The 18,893-nt window shown below is 43.7% G+C and overlaps 1 protein-coding gene across 1 annotated transcript in view; it reads right to left on the bottom strand.

The window, feature by feature from the left end:
* CC2D1B (coiled-coil and C2 domain containing 1B) overlaps positions 1 to 18,893 on the bottom strand; it is a 28,433-nt gene that overhangs the window by 2,002 nt on the left and 7,538 nt on the right. Inside the window, exons 6-24 of the mRNA XM_058030745.1 lie at positions 18,294 to 18,431; positions 16,090 to 16,351; positions 15,473 to 15,597; positions 15,262 to 15,337; positions 14,107 to 14,217; positions 13,481 to 13,611; positions 13,131 to 13,203; positions 10,942 to 11,054; positions 9,987 to 10,155; positions 8,598 to 8,770; positions 8,369 to 8,494; positions 7,793 to 7,851; positions 7,433 to 7,549; positions 6,886 to 6,959; positions 6,187 to 6,245; positions 4,373 to 4,424; positions 3,669 to 3,768; positions 815 to 905; positions 369 to 499 (exon numbers count right to left, since the gene is read on the bottom strand). Coding sequence (XP_057886728.1) covers positions 380 to 499; positions 815 to 905; positions 3,669 to 3,768; positions 4,373 to 4,424; positions 6,187 to 6,245; positions 6,886 to 6,959; positions 7,433 to 7,549; positions 7,793 to 7,851; positions 8,369 to 8,494; positions 8,598 to 8,770; positions 9,987 to 10,155; positions 10,942 to 11,054; positions 13,131 to 13,203; positions 13,481 to 13,611; positions 14,107 to 14,217; positions 15,262 to 15,337; positions 15,473 to 15,597; positions 16,090 to 16,351; positions 18,294 to 18,431 — 2,169 coding nt within the window. The 3' untranslated portion in view covers positions 369 to 379. The remainder of the gene's footprint in view (positions 1 to 368; positions 500 to 814; positions 906 to 3,668; positions 3,769 to 4,372; positions 4,425 to 6,186; positions 6,246 to 6,885; positions 6,960 to 7,432; positions 7,550 to 7,792; positions 7,852 to 8,368; positions 8,495 to 8,597; positions 8,771 to 9,986; positions 10,156 to 10,941; positions 11,055 to 13,130; positions 13,204 to 13,480; positions 13,612 to 14,106; positions 14,218 to 15,261; positions 15,338 to 15,472; positions 15,598 to 16,089; positions 16,352 to 18,293; positions 18,432 to 18,893) is intronic.

Genomic DNA, 18,893 nt, shown 5'->3' on the forward strand with positions numbered 1-18,893 from the left:
ATTTAGAAATGTAAAGTGAAAACATATGCTAAGGAAGAGAGAGCACAGAGGCTTCAGGAGATCAAGCAAAGGAAGACAGATTACTTATCAATTATTTTCTAAATAATATTCTTAGTAAAGGTGACAGCAGGAGCTGTCCCTGTATTTCAAATGATTCTGAAACAGCATCTTTGAGATACAAACTAATCAGATTCTGTAACCTCATTTATGAAATGATGTCAACTCTCCACCACAAATATAAAGAGAAATGCTACTGAAGCCAGAGCAGTGCCATTAGGTCAATGCCAACAACAGACATTGTTCAAGCAGAGTTTTTCTTCAGCCCTGTCAAGTCCTGCCCAGACCACCTCTGGACACAGTGCTCATACCTCAGACAGAACTAACGTTCCAGGACCAGCCAATTTTCTGTAACTGTTTGAAGATCTTGACCACTGAGGGGCTCCCTGAGTCTCACTTTTACCTCCAGTTTCCCTCCAGTGGGCTTTCTGCCATCAAAAATCTGAAATAACCACAAAAAGAAGAGCAGTTAGGACAAACAGGGATTATAATATTAAGCTTTACAACTGTGGCTGTATTTGCCCGTGGCCCGAGTGTGACAGAGATGCCTGCAGGTGACTGCAGTGCTGGGAGTGTCACAGCCAAGCATTCCCTGGACTGGAGCTCAGCAGAGCAGTTCCCCACAACCCAGGCAGGTTATCAAATTCACCTAATAACCAAACTCAACTGCAGTCACACAATTATGTGATCCAGACACTCGTTTCCCCTTTGGGCTGAAATTCTGAGCAGAAGAACAAACCTCATCCCAAAATCGTACCTCGATGATCTCTCTAACTTCACATTCTGATTCCAGCTTGTCCAGCTTCAGGTGTGCTGTCCCCACGTGTTTATCACTTCTGAAGAAGGATCTGTGCCAAAGAAGTCAAGGGGTAAAGACTGTCAGAACATAGAAAACAAGCCCAGAGGTCATCACTATTTGCTCCATCCCCACATCCAGAGAGGGCTGGTCAGGACATGCTCCTGGAACCCTGCACATCACAGTGCCAGAGGCAAACCCTTAAAAACCAGATTACAAGGAACAAGATAAGGAAGTACTCATTTGTTAATTATTCTTTTGCAACCAAGGTAAAGATGAGGACAGCAGTGAAGAGAAACCACCAACTAAACCAGCACTTGGAGTGGCAGCAGCTTCTGTCCCTGCCTGGGGTGACAGGGAAGGAGGTCCCAGTGGCCAGGACAGGGCCATCCCCTGCTTGGGGCTGTTTAACAGAACAGGCTGAAGGAATTCCCAAGGAAGTTGCATCTCCCAGCAAAACAAACATTTTACAGGCACTTGTTGCTTTTGGCAAACTACTTTTAGGAAAAAGTCACATGAATCATTCTGTTTTGTCTTGAAAAATCAAAACAATTTCAGTAAATAAGAACATTTCAGCTTTTTCATTTCATTGTTTGGATTCACCTACATACTGGTAGTTTTAACAGTCATAACCAATAATTTTAGGTTTTCCAGTCTGCTGAAATTAAAATCAGAAGTATTTTTATCCTGTGAGGAAAACAAGCAACTTCTTGCTGGAGTCACTTGTGTTGAACAGTTTAATCAGCAATAAATCAGCAATTTACCTGCACAGAGCCAGGTGTTACAGCCCTTACCCAGACAAACTCCTCCAAAAGGCAACAGCCAAGACTAAAGCACCCTAATTCCACACAACTGTTCAGCTCAAACACAGCATTTCTTTGCCTGCATCCAAGCATCTCCCTGAACCAGTCTCCAAAAGGTTTTATAAACAACTAAACCCTACAGAGTCTGGAGTTAAAAAAGATAACTTGGCCACACCTGCTGTGTTTTCTTGGAAATTTTCCAAGATTTCAGAAGCTTTCCTTTTTTACCCACTCTATTTCAGAAAAAACAAGCAACCAGACTAACAAACATTAAACCCCCATTTCCCACAACCCCAAAACTTCCACCCTTCTTCCTATTATCATTAAGAGATACTAAGGTACTATCAAGCAAGACTTGAGATATTCAATGGAAGCTCAAAGATTGTTCATGGAGCCTCATGATCCCATCATTGGTGGCAACAGGAGACTGAGACTCTCAGTCAGTGAGGCCACAGCAGACTCACAGAACAATTTAGGGAAGTTCAGAGTTTCTTAGCTCACATGTTGGAATACTTCCCTTACTTTACAAGGACCTTAAAATGAGGGGTTATGTAACTGTACTGCAGCATGTGGGGCACTTTGCTCATAAACTTCAGAGAATCAGCAATTCCTGCTGAATTTTTTAAAGCGTTTTTCCATTTTATAACTCAAGAAACAAAGACTGGTTCATCCCTGCTCAGTTCCAGGGGGCTGCTGTGAAGACTGAGAACTTGCTCTAGGCTATGGCTTCAGAAACAGCTCTGGGGAAATCCCCTTTCATCTTCAGAAGCTTTTGGGAGAGGCTCAAGAAGAGACTTTTCTTTTGGAAAAATACATTGCTGAGTTTTTACTTGAAAGTGTTGTTAAACTGAAGTTTAATATATATGACCTGAAACAAGTCTCCTTTGCTAACTGAGCAAAAAATAATTCTTGGGAGATGGTCAAAGAGCTATCAGAGAACCCAAAGCTACAACAACCACCAAAGCATTTCTGAAAGTATTATTCATTTGTAATTTTAGAAAAGACAAGGAGCAGACAGTCTTTAGAAAAGAGCCTGGATCACTTCATCCTGTCCTTTCTCCCAAGGAGATAGCTGGGAAAAGGTGATAGAAACCCCATTTAAAATGAATGTAAACACTTGACAGCTCTGTGCAAATGAGGGGGGATCTTGAACACAGAGCTGCCAGGATTGACAGGAAAAAATAAGAAAATCAACTTTTGCTTCAACAGAGATGCCAATGGATGACTGGAGTAAAACAGTGGGACTTCAGGTCACACACTGAAACATCTGCAACTTGAAAACCATCTCAGAAAACCTCTGGACAATTTCTGCATGGCCCAGTAATATCAACAAGGAATAAGACAAAGAGCCACCAAACAAAAACCAGATTATCTGGCATCCCATCACAGTCTTGGATCACAACCAACCCAGGGATGAGGGAATACAGGCCACTCCTATTGTGAATAACTGGACTGGGGATGATCCTGGTTATGAGCCTGGACTGAGGATGCTCTCCCTGAACACTGAATATTGATCTGGTGCTGCTGCTCTCTGAGATGAGGGCAGTCTGTCTCTCTCAAGGCAGCTGAACAGTGCTCAGGAGGTATTGCAAGATCCAATGAATGAAGGTACAAAAACATAACTCTAGTTCTGCCATCACCTGTCACCTGCTTTCCTGCCCTTCATATTTTGCTGCCACTTCATTATTTTACAGAGTTATTCTACAGAATATTTAAATTTTCTAGTCCTGATGACTGAAACTAATCTGGGTAAGAATCAAACCAATTTGAGGTAAATCACTGCTTTCTCAGTCCCACCAACTCCTTTTAGACCACTCATTCATCCTCAACTGATCTGAAACAGCTTCAGTGAATTTGTGCCTTTCCTCACCCCACAGGGGAAGAAGCTACAGAACTCAGGCACATTTTGAAAGCTCCCAGACATGAATACCAGCCAACTCTTCAGTGCTGTGCTTCATAAACTTCAGCTCCAACACTCTTGAGCTGTCAGCAGAGAAGCAAACTGGACTCACCCTTTGTGGAACACTTCAAATTTGATTCCTTTGGAGCGAATTGCGCGTCGGAAGCCGCGGTGGTTGCGGTTGATGTTCAGCTTGAACAGCTGGTTGTATTCTGCAGGGAAATAAGGACAGGGGAAGAAACCTGGGAGTCAAATGCTGTGCAGGGCTCCATCCCATGCATTGCTCAGAGCTCTTTTATCTCAGTCTGGCCCACAGCAATCCTCCTCAGGAGGGTGTTTCAGTCAGGCCCAGGGTGCGTCCCTGTGCACAGTTCATGTCACCCTCCCCTTCCAGGGACAGAACCCAAACTGCAGGAAAACCAAACCACTGTGAGCTGACAGTAGGGCACTGGGGAGCTAAATCTAGACAGTTTAGGTCTTCCAGCATGTAAACAGCGTTTGTGGCAATGAAAAAATGTACAAAATATTACAGAAAAAGCAGAGTAAGGCTGGAATGACTGGGAAGGGTGTTTTGGATAATATAATGAATACTGGTTTAATTCATGACATAACAGCTACCACCAATATTGGGATGAGGGGGAAGAAATTGCCAACACAGCTGGACTTCACCCCCCAACAAACCCCTTCATAAGAAAGAAGAAAACTGGTAGTGGGAGGATCTCTGGCCTGGTTCACAGTCTGACACCAGCCTGTACTGTCCAGAAATTCCCAAGGTGCAGCATTTTCCCTGCTGTTCCAGAAAAAAAAAAGACTCACCTGGACAATTGTTATTGTTAATTACAGGTGTTTTACTCTTTTGAGGTTGTTCCTATTAAAAAAAAAAAAAAAAAAAAGAGAGACAGACATCACATAAAACTGTCAGGTATTGTTTGAAAACAGACTAGAGACCATTTTTATTGCCAGCTCTATTTTATGCCTACACCAGAAATGTAAGGTTTTTGGGGTTATCTAAATAAGAAGACTCATGGTATATTCAAGACTAAAATACTTGGATTGCAGTGTGGTAACAAGGATAATACTGCAGAAAGAATAAACCAAAACATTACATTAAATATGAGAGCCATAGATAAGCTACACAGTCACAGTCAATTCAATCCAATCATCATAAAGTTCCTGACTGGGGCTGTTAAACTCCATGACAAACTGTGCACCTTCCAGCACACAGCAATTCTGTTCCTCCTGCATTAGCTGGAATAATAAGCTACACAAGGAATTCATTGCAAATCATTCAGGGAATTGTCCTACTATTATTTTCCCTGACAATCAATCTGCCACCAAAATGAATTAACTTTTAACCTAAAGCAGAGTACAAACTAAATCTCTGGGGAATGAACAAGGACAATGTGGCCTAATTATTGCAGCTACTTTGCAAAACTGATTTCAGCTGTAAAGGAGAAAGGTGGTGTGTTTATTTGACTGTTGGCTAAGGAATAAAGACCTGGTTCTGCTTTAAACAAAGGAAAATAGATTAAAAGGAACTATGCTGATTTTTATTCATTCCCCAGAAAATTATTCATACAGACCAGTTCTGGTTTCAGCCACCCTAATTGTGTTAGTCCTTCATTAAGGCCTCGAGTCACTCAACCCTAAACACAAACCTGGTCGGACCATCATCAATTTCCCACAGGTAAATTAATTAATTTTAGTGGAATTACTGCAAAATTTATTGGGAGGTAGAAATCCCTAGGCTCTGCACTCTCCCAGGGCTAAGCATTAGTCCTGCAAGAGCAAAGTCTGGTTTTGTCTTACAGAGAGAGCAAAGCCCCAGGATTTCTACTGACAGTAAGAGACCAGTCAGTCCCTCCCCAGAATCCCTTCTAGCTCTCAGGTTTGAGTATTTTTCAGACCAGAGACTGCTTTGCAAGGTGAGAGGAACAGGATGACACTGGGGAATTCCAAGGAAGGAAGTAATACATATGTGTATACATATTTTTATATACATACACATACATACATGCACATACACACAAGTTTTAATTAGGAAGGGCGAGAAGCTTGCATGGCCCAAGTCCTATCTCCAGATATAGACATATTTCCTAATTAAATCACCATTTATTTGATGACAAAGATTAACACTTTCAATCCAATTCTACAATTGTAAGGGAGGCTCAAATGCAATACCTTTAAAAGCTTGGATTTTTAAGGGAAGAGGACTTAGGGAGATCACATCTAAGGTGGCCCTCGGCAACAACTTTGTGTGCCCTGGTGCTGGGTGTGTTTGCACCCCTGAAAGAAATGAACCTTGACACATTTTGCCAACATTGGAGAGAGCCTGATTGTGCCTTCAGGGGGGAGAGCTGGGCATGGCTGAGCACTGAGTGCTGCTGCCACAGAACCTGCAGACACCGCCCTGCCAAGGGGAAGGTGTGGAGAGCATCGAGAGAAAGGTGCCAAGCTCAAACCTGCAGCCAACAAGCTCAGCAGCTCTGCTTCTGAGAAAAAGAAATCTGCTTTAAAAGCAGATCCAGGCAGGATGTCTGGAAGTGTTCTCCCTTTCCTTGGAGCCCTCACAAGCTCATGCAGTGGCAGGGGGGACAGACTGAGGGGCAGAAGAGCCACGACACACTCACCGCACTCGGGTACTGAAATTCAAACTTCACAAACGCATCCAAATCTCTTGGTGACACACCTGGGTGAGACAACAACCAGCCAATCCAAACAGCCAGTACAGACATTGTCATTGCATCTGTCATCTCGAGCAGGATGCTCAAGAGCACCCAACTGTTTTACAGTAGGACTCATGACCTGCCTCTAGACAACTGAATAACCCATCCATCAAAGCAAAATCCTCGGAAAGCTGGCATCCAAGGGAAAACACCTGGGTTTTTTTTTAAATGTTGTTACTCCTAAGAGTCTAGCACAGATGGTTTACAAGCTCCCAGGAACAAGGGGCTAAAAGCAGTAACACTGGCTGGAGCAAACCCTGTCTACTGACGGGTCAAAGTGTTGCAACTCATAGGTAGGCACTTGTAACAAAATAGGAGGTAAAAATGAAGCCTTAAATATGACCCAGTTATGAGTGAACCCAGGAAAATTTAAAGTTCTTCTCTCTGTCCAGATGGAACTCAGATTCTCTTTCTTCACCTGTCTGCTTTTTTAAAAATACTGTTTAAAGTTTTTAGGGGGCACGAGCCCAAAATGTGATTACTTTGTTTCAATGAGAGACATGCTGGCTCCTAAAGTGGCCTTCAAGAGAGAGAAATTTAGTTCCCCATTACTTTCCTTACCAACTCAAAGGAAATAGCCCACATGCCCTCCTGAGTACACACCTGGTGGGGCTGGTAGGTTCATCCCTCTGACAATAAGAAGGTGCATTTCTGTGCTGTTGAGATCAGAAAATATCCTGTGAAAAGAGAAAGAAAAAAAGCACATTCATCCCACCATCAGCCGATCCACTGCCAGACCAGGATGCCATGGCTATTTGTCAGAGCCTTTTCAACAGTGCACTCCTACAGAGATCATCTCCACAAAATACAGCAGAGCAAGGGAAGAGCACAAACAGAGCTAAAAATATCTCTGCAGCCAGGAACAAAGCCCAGGAGGCAACAGGATAGAGGGAGAAACACAGAGGAAGGAGGAATGGCTAAGAAACAGAATATAAGAGGGGAAGCTGGAGGCATTTTGAAAACAAAAGAATCAGCAAGAGAAGGTAGAGAGCAATTTTGTATTTAAGTTGTTGAGAGTATCTTGTCAGGAATGCTGAGCATAATCCTGGATGCCACCCAAGTTTGCTGAAGCCCAGAATTCCCTAAACAAGGGCAAAGGACCAGGAAAGTCATTCCAGCCTGACTGAGAAATACTCTTGTTTTTCCACACCTTATCATTTTAAAGGTTCTTTCCTCAAAGTGATGGCTTGGAGGATCCATTCCTTGTGCTCGTGCAAGCTGTAGGATCTCCATATCCTTTTTACAACCTTGTGCCAGTTTCTCAAACCTGTACAAAAGGCAAATAAAAAAAAATCAGCAAAAAAACCCACATGTGCTCGAAATCAAACAGAACACAGAGTAACCCTCAGCCAGAGCTGAGAGCAATGTGGAGATGCAGGAATCACAGTCCCAACCCTTTCACACAAGGATAAACTTACCAACTCAAACCCCAACATCTTTAGGGGGTGAGGCAGACTCAACCCTGCAATAGCAGCTTTGGGGAGGACTGAAAGCAGGCACTGGCTCTTACCGAGTTGTTTCTGCTACGTTTCCCAGATGCATGAATTGCTTGGAGTACTGCACACACCTCTGTCAACAAAACCAAACCAAACACATTCACTCAGTGATCCTCACACAGATTCATGAGTGGCACAGTTCTGAGCTCGATGACAAGTTAATTTAAGAAAAACCAGGCATTTTCCTGAGTCACTCAAGAACATTCACCACCCCATTCCTCAAGTCCAAAGCACAGCATCTGTTTGAGCTGTTCTCCCTATTACTTTTTAATCACCTGATCTGTAGATATGATGTTCACCTTAGGCCTAGTTTTAATATTCAGGTACTTTTTTGAAACTTGAGTGCTCATATTTAAGAATGATAGTTTGCTAGTCCCAAGCCTTAAAAAGCACACCCTCTGGCTTTAACTATCCATAGAATCCAACTCTGAAAATTCTCCATTTTAGGACACACAGTATCAAAAGTATTTTAAAAGAAAAAAAAAAAAAAAGACCCACTGGAACAATGATGGGATTAGAGCATTAATAAACCCCAGAGAAATGTACAGAAGAAACTCCAAAACATTTCTAAAAAAATATAAAATGGTCACCTCATGTTGGTCCTTCAGCAATTTTACAAGCTGTGCATAAACTTCATCTGCTTTCTGAGACAGCCTGACATCTTCATGGTGTACAAAGATAAAATCACCCTCATCATCTGTAGGAGGTGATGGCAGCTGCAACACAAGAACACCACATTTCAGAGCCCTTATAGGGAAAAGTAAGCACTTAGATGTCCAAGAATAGGAAACAAAGCAGAATATTACCAGACCTACTAACCTTGGAAATATCAACAGTTTTGCCAGATTTTGCCTGCTCAATCTTTAGGTCAAGGCCCTTGGCTGTTCTGAGATATGTCTTCGCCTGTTCGAGGTTGTTTTCCCTCTTTGCTTTGATGGCTGCCTTCAGGTATTGCTTCTTCCTGTTCTCCAGGAATTCCAGCTGCTCCCTAACTAAAAAACAGTTGTACAGAAATACTCACTCATCTGACACTGCCCCTGACACAGGTTTACCCTGTTCAGTTTATAGCCAGGAAAAGATCAGTGAAATTACAGATGTCAAATCCGGAAATTTCCTTACTGCACTCAACTGTTTCTTGGGCATTTTAAAGCATTAAAAAAAGAAACAAGCTTCCTTCTGGAACAGCATCCTTCATCAAAAAAACCTCACAGCACTTCACAAGTGCCACAAGAGTTATTACAGCCCCTAATTTGCAGGCTTGAGACAGATTCCAGCACAGCTGACTGGTCCAAGGGAGGAGCTGAATCCGAACTTTCAGCTCTCCATGTTAACTTCTAAAAAACAGCAAATATTATGAACATCCTCTGGAATAATTTCCTTCCTCTCCCCTGATTTGTCAGAAAATAACCCTGATGAACCAATCTGCAGGGCCACTCAGGCATATAATCTCTGCTTCTCTGTAATCCTTTGTTCTCTTAGTTTCTTCTTAATGCTTGAGTCTCTTCTTTCCTTGCCAAAACATTAAGGACAACCACACCAGTAAGATTGCTTTACATTGTACCAGGTTGGTGCGTCAGTCAGCCAGGCAGTTCTACTTCATCCTGAGGGAACTGCCCAGGGCAGAAGGGAAGGAGGAAGATGGGATTACAGTCGAGGCATCAATGAGAGCCTGAGCACTGGCAGTGTGTGCCCAAACCACCCTGGGAATGGTGCCTGTCCCTCACTGTCTGCACAATTCACCCTGCACACACAACTGCTCAGTGATCTTAGCAAGGCAAGAGCAGAGATTGATGAAGCCCTGGCTGCACTGCCAGCCTGAGACCCCTGGGTGAAGCACCAGGCAGAGAACTCTGTGATGCAGGGAGCTCCATTAGATCAATGAATAATTCACACTGCCACCCTGTCCCCTTTAATGAGGGTATATGGAGAGTTCAGCTGTGAGCAGAGTTAAACATTATGAATCGATACACTTGTTACATCAAAATTAATTAAAAAACCTAATCAGCCTTATAATTATACATGCTGTCTCTGTGAAATAAAGCTGCATGGCTGGTCTGGGTCTGCCCTCCAGCACACACATATCGAGGCTCCTGTCAGAGGAAATCTATGACACACATTCACAGGCTCACACCTAAATTATAAAGTCTTCCCCAACCAGAGCAAACCACTTGCATGTGGAGCACTGAGGATGGTGATCCCTTCACTTACCAGCTGGAGGGAGATGATCCATTGACTCTGCCCTGTCCAGGGAGGAGGGGGATGCAGCTCGTTTCAGGTGCTCAGGAGAGCTCTCCTGAGCTGCAGCAGGTGGAACTGGAGTTGGCCTAACAACCTGAGTTGGCTTCTTGGCAACTGGGGCCTGGGGAAGAGGCTCATTCTAGCAAAACAAAAAGAAATGCATAATAAATGCATAAAATCTATTCCAGGGTTGAGGACAGCATCTCAAGCATCAGCACCATGGTTATCACTGTATCAGCCTTTGGATATTCCTTTTGAGGGGAGCATTGCATTCCAGACAGCAAATTTTAACTTCTGGAGGTTTATGAGCCTTGCCAGGCCAGCAGGTAACTGACCTATGGAAGCCATAGATGGAATAAAAGGAATATTCAACAAGGCTGTGATCTTTAAAAAAGTAGAGGCATGCAGAAAAAATATCATCCAGGAATTCTCTCCATTAAAAGCTACTCCAGTTGAAAGCAAAACAATCAGCAAGGAAATCCTGAGAGAAATAGAAATCAAACCAAAGTCTAAATGCTGGTGCAGCCTGACAAAAAAGCAGTAAGAGTTGAACATCCTGGGAAAGAACACACATAGGAAGCTACTGGGATGCAGGATAAAAGTATGGATTTAAGTACTTCAGAACAATGTAAAGGAGTGGTGAGGATCTCAAGTGTTTGCTTTGAAAATAAAATCTAAATACAAGACAGCTATGAAAGAGCCAAACCCTGCACTCACAGGCTCTGTGGTACTGACTGTAATAACATCTCATCTGTCTCTCCCACTCCATAAAGGAAACTGAAATGACTACTGAGATCCTGCACTCCTCAGTCTTTTGGGAATGAATTTCAGCTCATTTCCTTACCTGGAAATCCAATGGCCTCATCTCTGCATGCCATAAGAGATGGCAATTGAACTTTTACACATCCTACCAGGCAACACTAACCTCCTCCTCTTCATCATTCTCCTCCATGTTTGCCAGCTTGCTGGCAGTCTCCAGGACAGCAGCGATTGTGCTGCCACCATCTGTTGCTGCAACACCAGGAAGAGGGGGAAATCCTGTGCAGGAAAGGAACACAGAGGAGAGAGTTGCATAAGCCCTGTGGTGTGTCTTCCACAGTCCTTGTTCACTGTGAAGCTGTTTCTATCCAAATACCTATTATTTAGTGTATTTTAGTATTCACTCTAACTAGACTGAGGCCAAGGCTAGATCAAGTCTGAGTGGTGGCTTTAGATCAGATCTCTCAGAAACACCCAGCTTAAGTGGATGATAGTAAAATAATGCAATAACTGAGCAGTTTTCCAAGCTGAGCAACCTCACAACCTCTAGACTTCAGTAGTGGGGATGCCCCTAGAACCAGCAGAGAATTTAGTCCCATTTTTTCCCCTCTCAGTGCTGCCTCACTTTTGCAGGCACACAGTCCAGCAGAAAATCAGTGCTACCCCCAGAGTAATAAACAATCCACTGCTGACAGCTGGGCTGTTACACACTCAGCCTCTGCTGAAAAGGTACTGCAATGCAGAGGTAGCAAACTAAGGCAAAATCAGAGGAGTTAAATGAGAAGTGTATGAAGAATAATGTCCTTCATTGTTTTGTTATTCTTTTAAGTATGGGAGGAAGGTTTGATGATGGAAGATAAACTCTCACTGCCACATGACTAGTTAATGTCAGCTTCAGAGAACAGAGATCCAGAGCCACTGCTATAAAATGTCTGTTAACACTTCTCTCATTTAATATATAGCAAGTATTGTTGCTGCCAGCCTCATGAGAACTGCTAAGAAGCAGTGACTAAACTGCTTCTAAACCTAGAGATGGCTGCTACAGCACAAGTCTGAGGTACTCAGGCAGGCAGAACAGAGAATCCTGTGCTGCTGCCCTGTGTGACATTTGATCCACTGCTCAGCAGCATTTCTGTTTCCAGGGAGTCCAAGGCTGGTACTTGTCACCAGCCAGATGCCATGAAGGGCACTGCCACTCCAGGATAATTCCCTGGTGGTTTCAGTGACTGCCTGATTATTGTCTTCAGTGTAAATCACATGGCCCCTAAATGATGGCTGAAAAACACAACTGATGTGCAAGGACACTGAGCAGCTCTCCATATTTCCAGAGGTATAAATATGGAGTGCCTCACTCTTACAGAAACTGGTATTTACCAAGAAAGGGACCACATTCTGCAAAAAGGGATGCTAAACTGCCTTTCAGGGCCAGCTTAAAACAGGAAACCTTCAAAGCCACACATGGCCTGACAGAGCTGGCAGTGCCTACTCAACAGTGCTTGCCATTGCCACATTTGACTGTGACAAAACCACCACAAGGTCCATCTCTATCCTCTAACTTAAAATCCAGGCACTGCTTTGCAGAGCTGAGTGTATCCTTCAGAAGAACACATCAGGCCCAAGATAAAAGGCAAGATGTTTCTAGGGAAGAAATGGCATCATGCAAATGAGAGGCAGAGCATTCACAGATGACCTTGCCCAAACTTTTGCAGACACAGCACTCTGTGTTCTGAAGAAGATAAACAGGACACAGTGTCTCAAGAAAAAGGCTCAGCTGCTGCCTCTGCCACTGCCTCAGTGTGACCATGGGCATGGTTTGCTTCATCTCTGCAGATGCTTGTAACAGCCAGGAGAGCTGCAATGCTGATTTGATATTACAAGGTTTACAAGGGGATATTCATTAATATCAAGTTCTGAGGCTCCTGATAGGAATCAGCAGAATGGGGAACATCAGGAAAGTTTTTTCACTTCTAAAAACCCCTTCCCAGCAAAACTAAGAAGCCAATATAACCCAAATTTAGTCTTTCCTCTAGGAGGGCTGACACAGAGGATAGACAAGTAACATTTTTAGCACCTGCCTATGGTGAAGTTGTTGAACTTTTCAAATAGTGCCAATTTTAAATTCCCATACTGTCAATCAGGCTGTCAATATGCATGAATATTCAATAGTGTCAGTGTTTGGGAGCATATTAATAAAAAAATCTCACAACACCATCAAACAGCAAGGCCAGCTACTCATGAGAAAAAGGAAGAGCTGTTCCACAGGATGAGCAGGCAATACCTGCACAGTCCCTCCAGAGCCTAGCAGGTGTACAAAATTTTGGGGATTAGGTTTTACAGTTTTACAGTCACACTTACCAGGAGGAACAGGTAGCTCAGCAAAATTCACTTTTCTCCCTGCCTTATGGGCTCTTATGGCATCTTGGTATTGCTGCAATCAAAGGCACTCAGTAAGACATAAAACAGAGCTGACTGTGAATTAGCAATCATCTGTATTTAACCAGCATAAACACTGCACAAGAGTCAGTATTTTACTACAATATGTGCATTGTCCCCATTTCTTCCTCCGAATGCTTTCCAGCTTCCCCACTGGACCTCTTTTCAAACAAACAGACAATACACAAATTATTTCAGCCTTGAAAAGTCTTCAGCAAGAGAACTAACTCAAAAGGCTTTGCTGGATGCAAGGAGCCACAGCCCAGCTGTACCTTGGCTATCCTGTCGTGCATCCTGCCCTTGCGATCGTCCCCGCTGGCCCTGGCCTGGGCTGCTGCTGCCCGGTACCGCTCCAGCCGCTGCTGCAGCGCCTCCAGCACCGTCCTGGGCTGCTGCAGGGACTCTGCAACACACAAAATGCCACAGCATGGAGATTGCAGAACACACAGGCTGCTGTCTCCTCCCCTTCTTCAGAGAACAGCACTGCAAAGCTTCACTATGAACACTGCTGTTAGAAAGTTCATTAACTTTTACTTCCATCACTGATCCAGAACAAAAGCACATTGGATCAGCAGCAAACAATACTCATGAACATCAGCCAGGTTTACTCACTCCAGCTGCAGTTCAGTGGGAGAGGTCAGACCTTAAAGGGCTTCCCAGCTGTGCTATTTTCATGACTTATTATATGTGTAGTGCATGGCTAGCAGGAGACCTGTGATGATTTGAGTGATTAAGCAAATGCCTAACAGAGACTTAAAGTTTCATCATGTTGAGATATTTGATGGTGCTGAGAGGTCAATTAAGGCGTCATTGATGATTTTTAGGATTTGGTGGTTTTTACAAAGATTGAGGGCCATTGCTTGTTTCTGTATGTGGACATGAAATGCAAAAGTCCTACCTGAAGCTTCTTGGGTCTGAGGTTCAGGTGTTGCAAGATCCTGGGAACTTCCCACTCGAGGTGGTACTTTTTGCTTGGATGCATCTTGTACATGTCCTAAGCTTTCAAGATCTGCAAAGCAGGGAAAGCAGGAAGTTTCACAACATGTTCCACACACAGCAATTACTGCTGCATGTCACTCAGAAAACCTTCAATTTGATCATATTATCTTCCTGAAAGCTTTCTGGCTTCCAAACAGTATCTCCACAACTAGATAAGTCTAAGGTTCCCATTATCTACAGAAAATGCTTTATAAGAGAAAATCTCAAATGCTGATTTAATTTTGGTTAGGGCTGCTTGAGGGGGAAAAAAAAGTAAAAGTAGTTCAAGTATTCTAAGAATTCTCTCCCCAAAATATAACTTGGTATCTTGGCAGATGGAAAGAGTGAACAAGTCTGCTAATTGACTAAAATATTCTAGTAACAAAAGATGTGCTGGAAAAGGGAAGAAACTCATATCATCTATTCAGAAACTCCAGTTTCTGGTACTGTGTAAGAGAAAACTACAAGATTATTTGCTGCAAAAATCTTGCACTTCTTAAGGCAAGGTTATGCCCTGGGTGAAGCTCCTCTGCAATGGCATTTAGTGATCAGTAACTTGAGTCATGACTCTCATGATTTACTGAAATAATCTGTCATTTAGTGTCTTAGAATAAAATAATAAAAACATAAAACTCTCTCTTACCAGGACCGAGGTATATTTAATGTTGATAACTTGCTTTAAAAATTAGACTTTAGTGCACTGCAATCTGTTAATCTGAATGTCACGAATTTTAGTTGAAGCACATAACACCATCAAACACTACAGTAAATTTTAAGAATGTGCCATTATCCTTCTTTCCCTTCCACTTCAAATACTGGCAGCTATTACCTACACTTAGAAAACCCAGAATATGAGACATCAATACTTGTTGGAACTTGTAATTCAGAGAATAACTGCCAAATAAGTAATGATACCTCACTTCTCTTCATTGGTCTTGATTAGACTGGGAACATGCAGTGAGCCTCAGTCCTAAACAATCTCCAGTTCTTTTAACAGCTTTGCAACCAAATGCAGAATCATTCCATTAAAGCACAGAAAGACTTCTGAAAAGGTTTCCTGAAGACAAAGCCTTACCCTGAGGAGATGGAGGCATATTCTGGAGGTCTATTGGCTGTCCACTGTCCAAAGCTTCCAACACCACATTGAATTTCTAACACAGAAAAAAACAAAAGGTTTATTCTGGTCTGTCCAAGACCTGCCAGCTGCCACAGTCAGTATGTGACATTTAATGTATATGGGTACAGCACAGGGTATGTTCAGCATTTGGGATTTCTTGAGTGCATACCTTGCCTGCCCTCATGTATTCCTTTGCCTTCTCCAGGTCCCCTTGCTGCTTGGCTTTTAGAGCTGCTAATTTATACTCCTTCTGCCTCATCAGCAGGATTGCCCGTGTGCTGCTGTGCTGGGGATCTGGGAGAATGAGACAATGCTGAGACTGACACAGAGCATGCAAGATTTGCATCCCCTGCTACATCCATCTATGCAAAGCCACATTTGTCCCCTTGTGCTGTAAGTCACAACAGCCATCTTACAAACATCCTTCTTCCTCCAGTTACCAGAAGTCCTATCTAACACAACAATTCCACTCTTCCCAATTTAAAGAAAAAACATAAGGTCTTTAAGTCAGTATCTCAAACTCTTTAAAGGCTGGAATTCCACATGTCAAATAACGAAGGAGAAACTGAAGCACAGGAGAAGATAAGAATACTGATCCAGTGCACAGAAGAGCTCTAAAACAATAACTGATTCCACTGCCAGAAACTCAGCATTCCATGGACAACTCTGAGACATTCAGCTGGGAAGTTCCAACATAAGCAGTGCTTTGCTACACTCAGCACACACATCAGGGAAGATGCAACATTAAAACAGGGTTGCAACTGCTCCTCTCTCAGACCACAGTACCTGTTTCCACAGCAGGATCAGCAGCAGCACGACCTTGCAGAGACTCTGATTCCAAATGATCCCTTGCCTCAGGAGAAGCCTTCTGCTCATCATCTGCAGCACAGTCAGCTTTATTCTCTGGTGAATCTCCTGAATCCTCTAGCTCCACTCCCATGGCTTGAGGTACACAAGAAGAACTCTTTCCTGTTGCAACAGGAGGTGGCATTTCTTCCTCATTGATTTTTTTGCCTTTCTTCACTGCAGCCAGCATGGTTTCCAGTGTCTGGCACAGAAAGAACAACAGAGCCAACAGGCATTTTCATCAAACATGTTACCAGCACAAGATCATTAAAAGACAAATTCATCCCCTTACACGACAGGCTCTGTCACACACACCACACAGACTGCTGCCCTTCAGCTCCCTGCTCTTCTGCAAGGAGAGAGAACTTCAGTGCCAGTGAAAGGTGTCCAGATACCACAGCAAAGGCCCTGTTACCCAAACCAGGCAACTGCAGGTACCTCAGCACCCAGAATTATTGGGGAGTTGATGTGATCCACTCAGCTTTGTCACAGAAAGTCACCAAAGAAGCCATTTACACCAACTGTAGATGGATTTTGTGAATCTTTCAAATGTAATAAAATATGCTATTCTGAAATGCCACTGCCTACATGGATCCAGGGAAGGAAGGGCTCTGCAAACCTATTTAATGTAATGAGAAAAGCCATTAAATACTAATAAAGGAAATGGAGCTTCAGCTCACCACCTATGGTAAGGACATCTCACCATCTCTAACTTGGGTTAACTGCTGCTCATTTTTTAAAACCCCCTCCTCTTCCCCAAGTATTACCTTCCTCAGTATTTTTATTTTTTAAATTTAATTTGAGGTTCAGACAAAAGATCACCATGCACTTCAAGCCAAAACAAAAGTTTTACTTCTTTTATCTTCCAAAGAAACTGAAATGGAAGCACAGAAAGACAACAACAACAAAATCTCATCAGTGCCAGAATCACTGCTGGGTTTTTTTTAGCTGTAGCATTGTTTGTTCTACTGAGTAACAGTGGCAGAGATACTTTGAAATGAATGCATGTGAAACTGGGGTTGAGACCAGCAAGCCATAGGCAGCTCCCTATCCTCCATGTGGGGGTGACAGACTGAGATTAAAGTTCAGTTCAAAAAGTTCAAGAACTACATAGAAGAGAGGACTCTACACCATTTGTTGACATGTAATTTTGCTAATACAGTAGCTGTGAGCTGTGAAGTGAGATCTGGTCTATTATCCTGTTACACTGCTCAGGCACAGGGAAACTCCCCACCCTGAGAAATAAAGGAAGTGGCACAGTGCACTTAGCTCATGACTGGATGGAATAGCTGGTTTGCCCATCCCTGTGGCTCTCAGAAAGGCCAGGTGCTTTTTTGTACATTCCTGTCAGGGCTGGCAGGCAGTGGACACACACAGGGAAATCTTTCTTGTGCTTTTTCTTCCCCAAGTTTGGCCTCAAATGTTCCCTTTGTACCCCAAGACAGCCAGTGAGCCATTACATCCTGCCCCAGTGCACAGCCCTGAGCTGTTCAGCTTTGCTGCTGCCTGAGGTGATGCAGGAGAGCTGCTGAAAGCCACGGGGAGAGAAAGGCCCTGCCCAGCAGTAAACAAGCACTGCAGCTCACTGCAAGCACGCCACCTGCCTGGAACACGAGAGGCTGGAGAGACTGCTCTTTGCTGCAGCTCTTAATTGCCTTCATCAAAAATCCTGCTCTATTCCTTTTCAAGCAGAGCCAACACACTCAGGGAAAGGCACCACCTCCCTTTGTCTGACAGAAGTGAGTGGAAGGTGAGTACCTAAGGGATGGCAGCAGTGATGAACTGCAAGGTGTATGTGCTAGGAAAACTCCTAAACTTTGCTTTAAGGTAGCGCTGAGCAGTCACCACAGGTCAAATTCAGATCCAGGCAGCTGGGTTTAACTTCAGCATGCACCACAAACCCTCCCTCCAGCTATCACCTGGCAAATTCAACAGAAACAAAGCTCAAAAGGCAGCTGAAGCCACACCTTATCTGTGTGTTTGCCATATCAGGTGGGTAGTCAGTAACAACAAATGTTTTTACAGCAACACCAGGCAGCACATGAAAATTTCATTTCCTGTCAGCAAACTCAGCCAGCTGGGAGGAGCACCCTTCAGAGAGCTGACTGTGCTCAGCCTCACTCACCCTGGTGATCCCCACTCACCTTGAGGCCCCTCTCGTAGCGCCGCACTTTGGCGCTCTCCCCCAAGTGCCGCGCGTTGGAAATGGCCGTCCTGTAGTCAGCAATCCTGGCCTGCAGCGTCTGCTGCAGCTCACTGCTAACAGCAGGAAGTGAGGAGGTCTCAGAAAAAACAATAAAACAAATCAAGAAAACTTATTTCATCCAGCTAGACGAGTTTTCCCACCGCACTGAAAAGCAAACACTCCTCTTCTACACACACACACACACACTGCTGTGAACAGAGTGCAGGAAGGAACAGCCCTGAAACAGAGCAGGGTTTGTGCTGGGCTAACGGGCCCTGCATCCACCTCTGGCTCTCTCAAAAGCCTCACAGAGAAGAATGGGTGGAGAGACTTGGGAAACTCTCACTCACAGAGTAATTGGAGCCATGTGGTCGGTGAGTAGGTGAGGAGAACACTGAAGCCTCTCAAACCCCGCACAACAGAGGGTGTGAAGAGGTATTTTGGCACAAATCTTGACTTATTCTTTTCTTATTTTTAAACCATGCTAGTTTGCTCCCTTCTGGGCTTCAACCTGGTTTTACAACAAGAGCTCTTTTTCCTCCTCCTACAGCCTGGAATT

Source organism: Melospiza georgiana, chromosome 9 (assembly GCF_028018845.1).
Source record: "Melospiza georgiana isolate bMelGeo1 chromosome 9, bMelGeo1.pri, whole genome shotgun sequence".
NCBI lineage: Eukaryota > Metazoa > Chordata > Aves > Passeriformes > Passerellidae > Melospiza > Melospiza georgiana.